The sequence below is a fragment of the Electrona antarctica genome (assembly GCF_951216825.1).
Source record: "Electrona antarctica genome assembly, chromosome: 1".
NCBI lineage: Eukaryota > Metazoa > Chordata > Actinopteri > Myctophiformes > Myctophidae > Electrona > Electrona antarctica.
In genome coordinates this window covers 5078357-5091467 of record NC_136806.1, presented here as the reverse complement: position 1 = coordinate 5091467, position 13111 = coordinate 5078357, and the positions used below count along the sequence as shown (strand labels likewise).

The following is a 13111-nucleotide window of genomic DNA, read 5'->3' as shown; positions in this document are numbered from 1 at the left end:
TGCACTAGGACACCCTGCACTAGGACACCCTGCACTAGGACACCCCTGCACTAGGATGCACTAGGACACCCCTGCACTAGGACACCCCTGCACTAGGATGCACTAGGACACCCCTGCACTAGGACACCCCTGCACTAGGATGCACTAGGACACCCTGCGCTAGGACACCCTGCACTAGGACACCCCTGCACTAGGATGCACTAGGACACCCCTGCACTAGGACACCCCTGCACTAGGATGCACTAGGACACCCCTGCACTAGGATGCACTAGGACACCCCTGCACTAGGACACCCCTGCACTAGGATGCACTAGGACACCCCTGCACTAGGACACCCCTGCACTAGGATGCACTAGGACACCCCTGCACTAGGACACCCCTGCACTTGCAGAGTGTAAACGTAGGGAAGGAGCAATTTATCCATTAAGAGTGGATATTTGTGGCTGCGGACGTCCGATCATCTTTCTTCCTTGGTCTACTGCCTTTCGCTTACGTGTGCGTGCGTGCGTGTGTGCGTGCGTGCGTGCGTGCGTGCATGCTCGTGCCCCCGTGCGTGCGTGCAGGTGTGCGTGTGTGTGCGTGTGTGAAAGAGGGAGAGCGAGAGATGGAGTGCAGCATTGACCAGCGTGTCAGATGTTGCTCCCAGCGGAGAGGGGGATTTAAGGCCAGCTTAATGAACATTGTAATTTGGTTCCCTGCCCTGTCAGCACTGCACAGAATCCCTTTTTCTTTTTACTGTCAACCCCCTCTTATAGCTGGAAGTAAGACCGAAGGTGCACAGACTTTTCTTCTTTTTTTTTTACCGTCCAAACTTTTAATCCGACTTGTTTTATGAGCGGGGGGGCATTACTCTTGACATTCCAAAACGTCCATATATATATAAAAGGACAACCCTGTAATATAGACCCGTCGTGGACGCTCCACACACACACGCACTGCAACGAAAATAAAACTCCTGGGTGTTAATTGAAGTGTTAACCCACTTAGACCGATTCTAAAAATGTCTTCTAAATCCTGACAGTTTTCTGTTTCTATGTCGTTCTCAAACTATTTCATGTCAAGGATCCCAGAAATTATACATGTAATTGGCCGCCGACCCCCATCTGAAAATATGATGTTCCCCCAGAAGCAAAGATTTGAGTTAAAAAAAACGTTAGCTTGTAGATCTGCTATTTTTCAATAGCTAAAGCATAACATAATGCTTAAAACACCAAAAGGGGTTCCCGCCCAGAATGGGTTAAATTAGCACTCAGGACGGTGCCAAAGAGACTGATTGTCCTGACACGCTGCAGTGACTGATTGTCCTGACACGCTGCAGTGGCAGTTCAATACTTTGGAAAAGCAAACAAACTGCACCTCCACAACCCCAGGAGAGACTGGACCGAGCAGTACGCTGAGCCAAAGGGAACAGGAGACTGGACCGAGCAGTACGCTGAGCCAAAGGGAACAGACTGCACCTCCACAACCCTAGGAGACTGGACCGAGCAGTAGGCTGGACCGAGCAGTAGGCTGGACCGAGCAGTACGCTGAGCCAAAGGGAACAGGAGACTGGACCGAGCAGCACGCTGAGCCAAAGGGAACAGGAGACTGGACCGAGCAGTACGCTGAGCCAAAGGGAACAGGAGACTGGACCGAGCAGTACGCTGAGCCAAAGGGAACAGGAGACTGGACCGAGCAGTACGCTGAGCCAAAGGGAACAGGAGACTGGACCGAGCAGTACGCTGAGCCAAAGGGAACAGGAGACTGGACCGAGCAGTACGCTGAGCCAAAGGGAACAGGAGACTGGACCGAGCAGTACGCTGAGCCTCCACAACCCCAGGAGACTGGACCGAGCAGTACGCTGAGCCAAAGGGAACAGGAGACTGGACCGAGCAGTACGCTGAGCCTCCACAACCCCAGGAGACTGGACCGAGCAGTACGCTGAGCCAAAGGGAACAGGAGACTGGACCGAGCAGTACGCTGAGCCTCCACAACCCCAGGAGACTGGACCGAGCAGTACGCTGAGCCAAACAAACTGCACCTCCACAACCCCAGGAGACTGGATCGAGCAGTACGCTGAGCCAAAGGGAACAGTACAACCCCAGGAGACTGGACCGAGCAGTACGCTGAGCCAAAGGGAACAGTACCTCCACAACCCCAGGAGACTGGACCGAGCAGTACGCTGAGCCAAAGGGAACAGTACACCTCCACAACCCCAGGAGACTGGACCGAGCAGTACGCTGAGCCAAAGGGAACAGTACACCTCCACAACCCCAGGAGACTGGACCGAGCAGTACGCTGAGCCAAAGGGAACAGGAGACTGGACCGAGCAGTACGCTGAGCCAAAGAGAACAGTACACCTCCACAACCCCAGGAGACTGGACCGAGCAGTACGCTGCACCTCCACAACCCCAGGAGACTGGACCGAGCAGTACGCTGAGCCAAAGGGAACAGTACACCTCCACAACCCCAGGAGACTGGACCGAGCAGTACGCTGCACCTCCACAACCCCAGGAGACTGGACCGAGCAGTACGCTGAGCCAAAGGGAACAGTACACCTCCACAACCCCAGGAGACTGGACCGAGCAGTACGCTGAGCCAAAGGGAACACCTCCACAACCCCAGGAGACTGGACCGAGCAGTACGCTGAGCCAAAGGGAACACCTCCACAACCCCAGGAGACTGGACCGAGCAGTACGCTGAGCCAAAGGGAACACCTCCACAACCCCAGGAGACTGGACCGAGCAGTACGCTGAGCCAAAGAGCCAGGAGACTGGACCGAGCAGTACGCCGAGCCAAAGGGAACACCTCCACAACCCCAGGAGACTGGACCGAGCAGTACGCTGAGCCAAAGGGAACACCTCCACAACCCCAGGAGACTGGACCGAGCAGTACGCTGAGCCAAAGAGCCAGGAGACTGGACCGAGCAGTACGCTGAGCCAAAGGGAACAGTACAACACTTCAGAGTTTGTTGTATACAGCCTCACACTTATTTTAACCACTTTATACATTCACTATTACAAAGTAGCAGATCTGCACATTTGATGCTTTTGCATTTGAATCCTAAAAAGTAACAGTTTTGGACATGAGCTTTCCACCCGACGAAGACGATATATATATATATACCTGCAGTGGTTCCCAAAGTGGGGTCCAAATGGACCCTAACGGAACCAAATGGACCCTAACGGAACCAAATGGACCCTAACGCCGGGGCTCCACCGCGTTGCGTCTCCGTCGCGTGCGTCAAAAAACGAACCGGGGCAATTTTAATGCAGTCACGCAACGCGGGCAGCGGAGCCACCCTTCATTGATTTAAAAAGGGAACATTCCCTGACGGTGACGGAGACGCGCCGCTGACGCGCCCGGTGGAGCCCCGGTGTTACGGCTCCATTTGGTTCCATTTGTACACTCTGAGTTAAATTAACATTGATATAAATTGGGGTCCCAGAGATTGAAATGCCATTAGTCTGTAGACTAATGCATGTCAAACTGAGGGTCCTTGAAATTAAACTGATTGAAAAATCACTGCTAGAGCCGTACAAATCTTCTCTTAAGGGGTCCCTGCAGGCATGTCTTTTCAAAATGGGGTCCGCGGGATAATTAGTGTCATTTTGGGGGTACTTGACATGAACCACTGATGTCAGCCAGTATGAATCCTGTGTCTGTAGCCCCGCCACAGGGCATGGTGGTGGTCTCTCTGAAACCAGTAATTCACTTCATAAAGACAAGTTGTACATGTATATGGTCTCCCCTCGGAACAGAGAAGCCTGCGCGGGTCCAACAGACTAACAGAGAGGCTGTCAATTTGCTCACATGTATGGAGAATAAAGGACTCCTCGTTGCGTTGCGGGGGGTTGTGTAATTTATTGAAGTCAAGAGTTGAATGTAATAGGTTTTGTAGAGACACTCACACTACAGTAATTCACTGCATCAACCAGAGCATATAATCATCTTATATACAGTATAGGGTAACACTTATGCACTTATAGCGTGGGTTTATATGTATGTGCATGAAATGTAGCTTTAAAATAGAACGTGGTGGAATGGATTTTTTTTTCTTATGAAGAAAATGTAACGCCTTTCCTTGTTAAAATGGCCACTTACCTCTTTCACTCACTCTGCCTTCATCTCAGACATAATTATACTATATTTATTCTGTCCTGTCACATCGGTATAGCTGTTTGAGATCTTCATCTATAGCTCAGGGGTGGACAACTTTGACGATGGCGAGGGACAATATTATTTCCACACTCACTCCAGAGGGGCCACAGTGCATATTACTGCCGTAGCAAAAAAATGCCGATCTACAAGCTCAAAATGCGTCGCAATGAGACGCGTTTTGAGCTTGTAGATCAGCTATTTTTTGCTATTTTTGAATTGGAATCCTGAAAAGTATAACCTGGCGCAAATGTTTGAATTATATTAATTCAGAGCAAACGTTTTTAACTCAAATCTTTGCTTCCGGGGGGTCCCTCAAACAACATATTTTCACATGGGAGTCGGCGGCCAATTACATATAATTTTTGGGGTCCTTGACATGAAACAGTTTGAGAACCACTGACATAGAAACACGGTTTTTCAGAAAACTGTCAGGATTTAGAAGACTTTTTTTTTTTTTTTGTAATCAGCCTCAGTCCTAAATGGGTTTTAATAGAAGCACAACACAGAGGTGTTGCATCAGCCTGTGTTCATCTTTTTTTTAATATAAACAATAATGCTCATCCTTTTGTTGCTCTGCCGTCTGCTCTAATATATTTAAAAAATAATATATTATTCATATTATTTTAATGATTTTGTTTTGCGTGTTGTTTGATTTCGCTGTTTTGCTCACTAATCGAATCTAAGCAAACATGACCCCTTTCCTCCTTAACTCAACATGTTGTTTCCTGAAAATGAGAGAGAGAAAACGAGAACATTTCAGATCAGTTTTTTAAGCCCTGAATATGGGTTAAAGGGGAACAACCACTCATCTTCAACATTGAACTATATGTTCCAACCTCCCCCTGGCCAGCCGAGGCGCCTGATGGAGGGGAAAGGAACTGGTCGGAATAACGTCTTCCTTCCACGCGCTACGCCCGGCCGGGGAAACTCCCCCCTGTCGGGTGAAAAGAAGCAGCATGGACTCCTCATGCATAGACGGAAGCATGAGGTCAGTCCGCTGCCCTCCCCAGGTTGGCAGAGGAGGTGTAGCGCCCAGGATTACATTTGATAATTGACACTGGGTGAAAAAAATGGGCTGCAAAATCGTGTGATAAAAATATAACTATCATAAATATACCTTCAATTTGTTGTGTGGAAATAATTTTTAAAAAGTCCCCCTCCCAGGGCCTCCCTTCTGTGTTACCTATAGAACTGGAGCTCCAGAATGCACTGCACAGGCAGAATCAAAGTTGGGTGTGACCGCATAGTCGTATAACCAACATTTCATTACCTGAAAGGAGACTGATCCGTGCAGAGGAACCGTGTGAATCTTAACTAGTCCGATGCTGTCAGCCCATGTGTATTCCTGGTGGAGCGCGGGCCGATTGATGAGCTGTCTTCTAATCTCAACTCCCTACTTGGGCCACCTATCGACGTATTTCTGACTCCTCTGGGGGTACTTCTAGTTCCCGCTGCTTGGAAAACCCATCACACCCTTTTATCACGTTTAACAGCAGCCTTCCCTTGTGAAACTGATCCCATCCCTCAACCCGTACTCCTTCCCTTGTGAAACTGATCCCATCCCTCAACCCGTACTCCAATTGATCCTCATCTCTTCAAAAGAAGTGAAGAGAATTCTTGATTTCTCTCTCCTCTTGTTGGCGTCAGTGGAACGCCTGTCTGTCGCGCGAGCACTGCATGTGGATCTCGATGGAAGTGGCCCACAGTTCTCTTATTTCCTCATTATGTAGTACTTGCACGTGGAATTCCCTAACGTACAGCGTCCTATGTATCCAATTCATCAACGTATAAGTTTAAATATCTAGTGTTGATTTTGACAGAATTGTTTTGTTTAGTTGTAGAGATGTCCCGATACTGTATCCGGTATCGGAAAAGTATCGGTATCTGCCCTTATTTGTCATATCCGGTCATATCGATATCGGTGAATATGCCAGTCTAACCAACCGATCCGACATAGGGGTAAGGGGGTTGACACTATGGCAGGTAAATAAAATGTTGGGGCATGTTTAGTTTGCTTTAGAGTTGCCCAAACTGCAAGTGCACATTTGAGTGAGGAGTCTGCTATAAACACAACACGAGATCACAACACTGGTATCGGTATTCGGTATCGGCTAACACAGAAATTGTGGTATCGGGATCGGTTCCATGAAATACTAAGACTAGTAGTATTAGTAGTAGTAGTAGTAGTAGTAGTAGTAGTAGTAGTAGTCCTCGACAAACGGACGCAGAATGGCGCTCAGCCTTTACTGATTAAACGGCGTTGGAGGCAGGTGAGTGAGTATAATGTGATATTAAACTCTTCCTTATCTCATGGCCCAGTTAATTATCTTTACGCTTGATGGATTCATACAGCAGGCAGGCCTAATAGGGGGGGGGGGTGTGTGTGTGTGTGTGTGTGTGTGTGTGTGTGTGTGTGTGTGTGTGTGTGTGTGTGTGTGTGTGCACACTTGTACTTGCACGCACACTTGTATTAACTATTCTTGCGAGGACATTGTGAAGACCATTGTCCCGGTCTTCACAAGATAAATTGTTCCTTTTATTTTTTAAATTATATTTAAGAGCTTGGGGTTAGTGTCAGGATTAGGCATTTACAGGATAGGTTTAGGAGATAGGGTTGGAGTTTTCCCTATTAATTTGTTGTGTGAGCTTGTATAGATGTTTTCTTTTACATGAATCAGACGATGGCCTATATGACGAACAAATGTGTCGTGGACGCATATTTTGGTCACGTGGGGAAATTGTCCCACATCTGTTCCTTCAAAAGGTGACATGTGCCCATCCAGCTCGCCCAGGTGCGGGAGGACACGAATCGCTTGGTCTGGTGGGGAAAATACTAAATGTTGACCCACGTTGGTCGTTGACCCTAGTGATTCAACGCATGGAATTCAATGGCCCAAACCACACCAAAGGGTCGAGACGGTTTTAGCGTTAACTCCTTGCAACCGTTTGGAGTTGCATGGTGACACTTTGCAGTGTTTAGGGCTTAACTGTTCAGGAGAGGAGAAAAACTCTTTATTTTTTTTATCCAAAATTAGTTAATGGCACAGGCAGGCTCTTCACATACTAGATCATGTCTGAAATAAATGTCAGCGCTAAAATCGACATGTAAATATGAAATAAATGCTTAAATGTGTAGCAGAAGTGAACCTTCCAAGCCTGTTTTCTCAACTCGCTGTTTCTCTGCAAGACATTACTCTATAAGCCATATCTCCAAAACTGGTGGTTCAAACTGAACAACCAATATGTCAATTTGAAGCTATGATTCCCTGCTTTCATGTGACATGAAAAAAACGCCTCAGTCAGGAACGGTCACAACATGTCTGTGTCTAAGACATTTGACCCACAGACCGCAGAACATTATGCTAGTACTAGACAATACTTATACAAAAATGTCATATTTTGTTTTTAATTCTGAGGTGGTTTTTGTTATGCCAAAGAAAGAAAGAAAGAAAGAGAAAAAGAGAAAGAGAGAAAGAAAGAAACATGACACACACACAATGTTAGTAATCTCATAATAAAGTCGTGCCAACAAAATAAATATTGATGCTGCAAATCTCCCAACGCCTCCATAATATTAGCCTCTCAGACCTCTACTGCCTCCTGTTTGGATAATGTGTTCATTCCACATGCTACGTCCAACCGGGGAGAGTCCCGTCTGTCAGGTGATAAGGAGCGGCTTGGACTCCTCATGCATAGAAGGAAGCATGAGGTCAGTCCGTTGCTCTCCCCGCGTTGGCAGAGGGAGTCTAGCGCCCCAGGATTACATTAGATAATTGACACTGGGTGGGTGGAAAAAAAACGTGTGAAGTGAGTCTAACTCATGTTGATTAGGACAGGGGTTCTCAACCTTTTTGGCCGGGGACCCCGGAAAGACAAACTGACTGCAAAAATAACCTTAATAATAGAGAAAATATATCATAAATTAATACTGAAACCAGATATAATCATTAAGGAAAGTTTATGCATGTACTAAGTGTACTATGTAAACGCTTCATTTCCATTTTTCCAGCCATTCAGTTTTTTTTTTAAATAATTTGGCGACCCCCCGAGGGGTCGCGACCCATGGGTTGAGAACCCCTGGATTAGGATATGTAATGGTGATGTAAAACAAACTGTAAATTATCTTTATTGTTAATGGCATTTAATGTTTAATGTTTTAGGGACAAGATGATGTAAACTTTCCCTTCATTGTCGATGGCGTTTTTAAAACAAACATTGAACTAAAAACAAACATTAAACCTGTAGGCCCTCAAAAAACGGGTTACATATCAGTGATGTAAATAGGATTTCAATGTAATGAGTCCTGGGATGCAGGGATGGTCTTTTAGAGATGAGTCACAGGGACATTTTATGAGTCCCACTTCAACAACGTTAGGAGTCATATTTTGACATTTTTACAAATTGCAGCATTTAACTCCCATTTTATATATTATGGTTATAATGTGGTTATATGCATGTAGAAAACAGAAGAAGAAATTATTATTATAGCTAAAGCTAGCAAAATAAACTAGAATAAAAATACAGTACAGTAGTGCATCCCGTGGATGCAGATGTCGTTGTTTTATTGCGTCCCTTAACTATAAACTGCGTTTTGGGATGCAAAATTCACCTTCTTTTACTCTCTGACATATACTGTATATATTTTTTTCTAAAGAAAGATAAGTGAGATAAAAACGTGGGGGAGATCGAGTCGTTGCTTCTAGTCCCGTTGTTGGAGTCTTGCTTCCACGATGTGGACGACGGTGACGGCGGTCACCATGGCGCTCAGGCAGAAGGAGAACACGACCATCTTCACCAGATACACAGAGACGCTCTCTGACCACGCAGGCCTCACTGCCTGCAGCGCTGTGACATCATGGCGATGATGATGATGCCAGGGGTGGGAAAAAGAACTCAAGATGTTTACAAGATCAACAGGCACGTGCACACATAGACATCAAAGGGGGCTTGAACCTCTGCCCTTTTACTTAACCCATTCTGGACGGGAACCCCTTTTGGTGTTTTAAGCATTATGTTATACTTTAGCTATTGAAAAATAGCAGATCTACAAGCTCATAGCGCGGCACCGAGTGCCGCGCTACGAGCTTGTAGGTCTGCTATTTTTGAAAAATCGTGAAAATGTGGCGCAAAAATTTGAATATATAATTGTTTCAGAGCGAACATTTTTAACTCAAATCTTTGCTTCTGGGGAGTCCCTGGAACAACATATTTTCAGATGGGGGGCCAATTACATATATTTTTGGGGGTCCATGACATGAAAATGTTTGAGAACGACATAGAAACATGGATTTATCAAGAAAACTGTCAGGATTTTGGGGGTCCATGACATGAAAATGTTTGAGAACGACATAGAAACATGGATTTATCAAGAAAACTGTCAGGATTTAGAAGACATTTGTAGAATCGTCCTCAGGTCTAAATGGGTTTTAAACTCTGTTCAGAGACGTGTTTTACCTGAATCCAGCTCACACAGATGTTTGATCTCCTTCGTGTCCTTCGTCCAGCTGACCCGGTTGCTATGGTTACAGACGACTGACCCCTCAGACATGTAGACGGAGAGGAGACCACCGGCAGAGGTCACGACCTCTGACCTCTCTCCTCCTCCCTGCTGGGAGCAGCGATGGGTGTCGTTGTTGTTGTCACATGTAAAGGTGTTGGTGACGGAATAGGAGTCCTGCAGGCTGCTGCAGGTCACTGTCATGTTACAGGACTCTGGGCTGGACCACACTGGGACCACGGACAGATGGACTGGAGACACTGGGACCACGGACAGATGGACTGGAGACACTGGGACCACGGACAGATGGACTGGAGACACTGGAAGAATTAGGAAGAGGGTTTTCTATCAGTGTTGTGTGCTGTCCTTGACTCCATCGTCTCGAGTCCACATTTTAATTTACTCTGTCTCGGTCTCGCTCTTAAACTGGTCTATACCGCTGTTCTGTTGGCTTGGTTCAGAGTAATGGAACACCATAGCGACCATGCATTGGCTGCATGCAGCCTTGTATAGCAGCGGTGGCCTAAGGCTTGTTGCCGAAAGGTTGTCGGGAAGTGATTGGTCATCACTCACCCAACACCGCTGAAGTGCCCTTGAGCAAGGCACTGAACAGTGGAGCTGCTTAGTGGTCAACGGTATAAGACTGTGATGTGGTTGTACTGGTCAGCTCCCAGGTTTTAATGTGTGTGTGTGTGTGTGTGTCTGTCTGTGTGTTTCTATGTGCAGGGTGTTGCTGAAAATGAGCACTTATGCTAAGCTACTACCCTGAGTAAATAAAGGAGAAAGAAAAATAACCAAAAGGGAGAAAGTGACGACTGATTGCAGCTGCTGCCGTTTAGCGACAGCTTGTTGCCGAGCTGTAACAACAACGGGTCCTTTCAAGGAAACACAGACACCGAGGACAGAGGTTCACTGACTGTGTCGTGTCTCATTGACAGACTTTCTTGGTTCTTTGGTTGCGAACTGAATGCATTCTCACTCTGCACTGCACACTCCCTACGAGGTCATCGGGTGCAGTGTTGATTTTTGATTTTGTTTTTAGCCATTTAGATTTAGTCATATTTTAGTGATCTGAAATGTTGGAAATCTACAGTTGATTTTGTGGACAATATATATTTAGTCTTAGTTATTGTCATCATAGCTTAGTTTTTATTTAGTTTCCGTCAGTCAAAAAAGGTACCTAGTCGACGAACATTTTTCTTCAACGCTGTCACGTTTGAAGTCAATTAGCCCTTCGCTAACTTCCACCCACTCCACTCTGCGATGGCAAGCTTTCCATCCCCCATATAAATCGATCGTTTCAGTAGCAAGAGCTTCAAAATAGTAGGCTATGCACTGAACAAGCACATTGTGGCAGCGGTGGCCGAACGGATAGCAGCGCGGTCTTGATACCGGAAGGTTCCTAGTTCGAATCAGCCGTCCGACACGTTAAAAAATTACCACCGCTGAAGTGCCCTTGAACAAGGCATTGAACCACTACGATGAAATGTGTTCTATGAGCAGGGCCTGGCTGGAAACAAGTTCTTGAGCTTAGCCCAGATACCCTGGGTAAATATAGATTTCATTTCATTTCATGAACGTGTATGACATTATTTCAATAAACTAGATAAACAGTATCCAACTCAGTCAACTTTAACGACCGTCCGATCGTGTAACTTTTAACGATCGTGTAACTTTCCCAATGTTAAACTGTTTGTGTTCAACAACACAGGCATGGAAAGTAACATTGACAGCTATGAGGTGTCGAAAGCTTGCCATCCGTTGCAACGGTTGTTCAACTTTTTGCATTGGCATTGGACAATCACTTTTGGCTGTGAGTCTTGGCCAGGATACACACACACACACACACACACACACACACACACACACACACACACACACACACACACACACACACACACACACACACACACACACACAGACAGGTTTCTGTAATTTATGTATGGGTGGGTGGATAAAGATGAGATAAAGAGCAAGAGAAACTTGTGAGACTTACCTTGATCTGTGTCAAACGAACTTGATGCACCATCCTCATAATCATCCTCATAATCATCCTCATAATCGGCAGACTGTGACACAACTGGAAATTATTACAGACAACATTATCAACATTACACATGAAATGTTAATGTTATAATGTATTAGACAGTGTAAATATATAAACATTAGTGCTGCCTAACATCACAACTCCATCATAATGTCCTGAATTTCAGCTGATGAGAAATAATGTAAAGCAATGGTTTCATTTATAGGCTTCCTATACTGTACCCAACTATGGTTTCATTTATAGGCTTCCTGTACTGTACGCTCCAACTGTGGTTTCAACAGTAGTTCAAATGTATCAATATCAATAATAATAAGAATAAATACATATATAGTCAATAGTCAAAGTCGCTTTACATAACACAACAAATAAATAAAAACAAATTAATTGGGGAAATTAGCAAAAATACATCACCGTGAGTGACTCAATTTGACTGAGGGACTGCCATTGAATTTTTGTTTTTTCATGTCATGTGAAAAATCAGGGAATCATAGCTTCAAATTGACGTATTGGTTGTTCAGTTTAACCCACCCGTTTTGGAGATATGGCTTATAGAGTAATGTCTTACAGAAAACAGCGAGTTGAGAAAACAGGCTTGAAAGGTTCACTTCTGTGGACTCTAACATTACACCTAGCTACATGTTTAAGCATTTATTTCATATTTACATGTCTTCTGTGGTCTCTAACATTACACCTATAGCTACAAGAATAAGCATTTATTTCATATTTACATGTTGATTTCAGCTCTGACACTTATTTCAGACATGCTCTAGTATGTGAAAAGTCTGCCAGTGCTATTAACTCATTTTGAAAAAAAAAAAAAAAGTTTTCCTCCTCTGGTGAAAAGCTGTAATTTGCGCGATGGCAGGCTCTCAGTCAAATCTGGTCACAACAATTTGGGAATTTAATTCTACAATATAAATTCATAATACCTGAAGCTGCTATGCAGATGAGCAGTCCCCCTACCATGAACGCAGACATTCTCATGCTCTGTGTGAAAGGGAAGAACTAGCGTACAGTGCAGTGTGTGCCATTCTGTTCTCACGAATGCAACAACAACTTGGTCCTGTCAAACCACAACTTCTCTCTAATAGTGTGGAAGTACTTTTATTCTAAATTATGCTTGCGTGTCATGCCCCTACAGTACACCACTGGTTCTCTCACGCTTTTAACACAGACCTGAAAAAAGTTTTCAGAAAGAATATATTTTCAAAGATTTGTGCTGCATTTTCACGATTTTTCAAAAATAGCAGACCTACAAGCTTGTAGATCTGCTATTTTTCAAAAGCTAAAGTATAACATAATGCTTAGTTAAAACACCAAAAGCGGTTACCGCCCAGAATGGGTTAAGCGCCAAGGACAATAAAAATGAATATGTATTTGCCCGCGGACCCCTATGTGAATATGTTTTGTGCCAGAGACCCTCAGAA

General features: G+C 45.0%; 1 protein-coding gene across 1 annotated transcript; it reads right to left on the bottom strand.

The window, feature by feature from the left end:
* Positions 1-8838: 8838 nt before the first annotated feature.
* LOC306927462 (uncharacterized protein) lies at positions 8839-12662 on the bottom strand (the record flags this gene model as incomplete). The annotated part of the gene is made up of 4 exons (XM_079507213.1): positions 8839-8985; positions 9595-9897; positions 11634-11717; positions 12614-12662. 4 exons carry the CDS (start codon positions 12660-12662, stop codon positions 8840-8842), a joined length of 582 nt encoding a protein of 193 aa, XP_079363339.1. The 3' UTR covers position 8839.
* Positions 12663-13111: the final 449 nt, after the last annotated feature.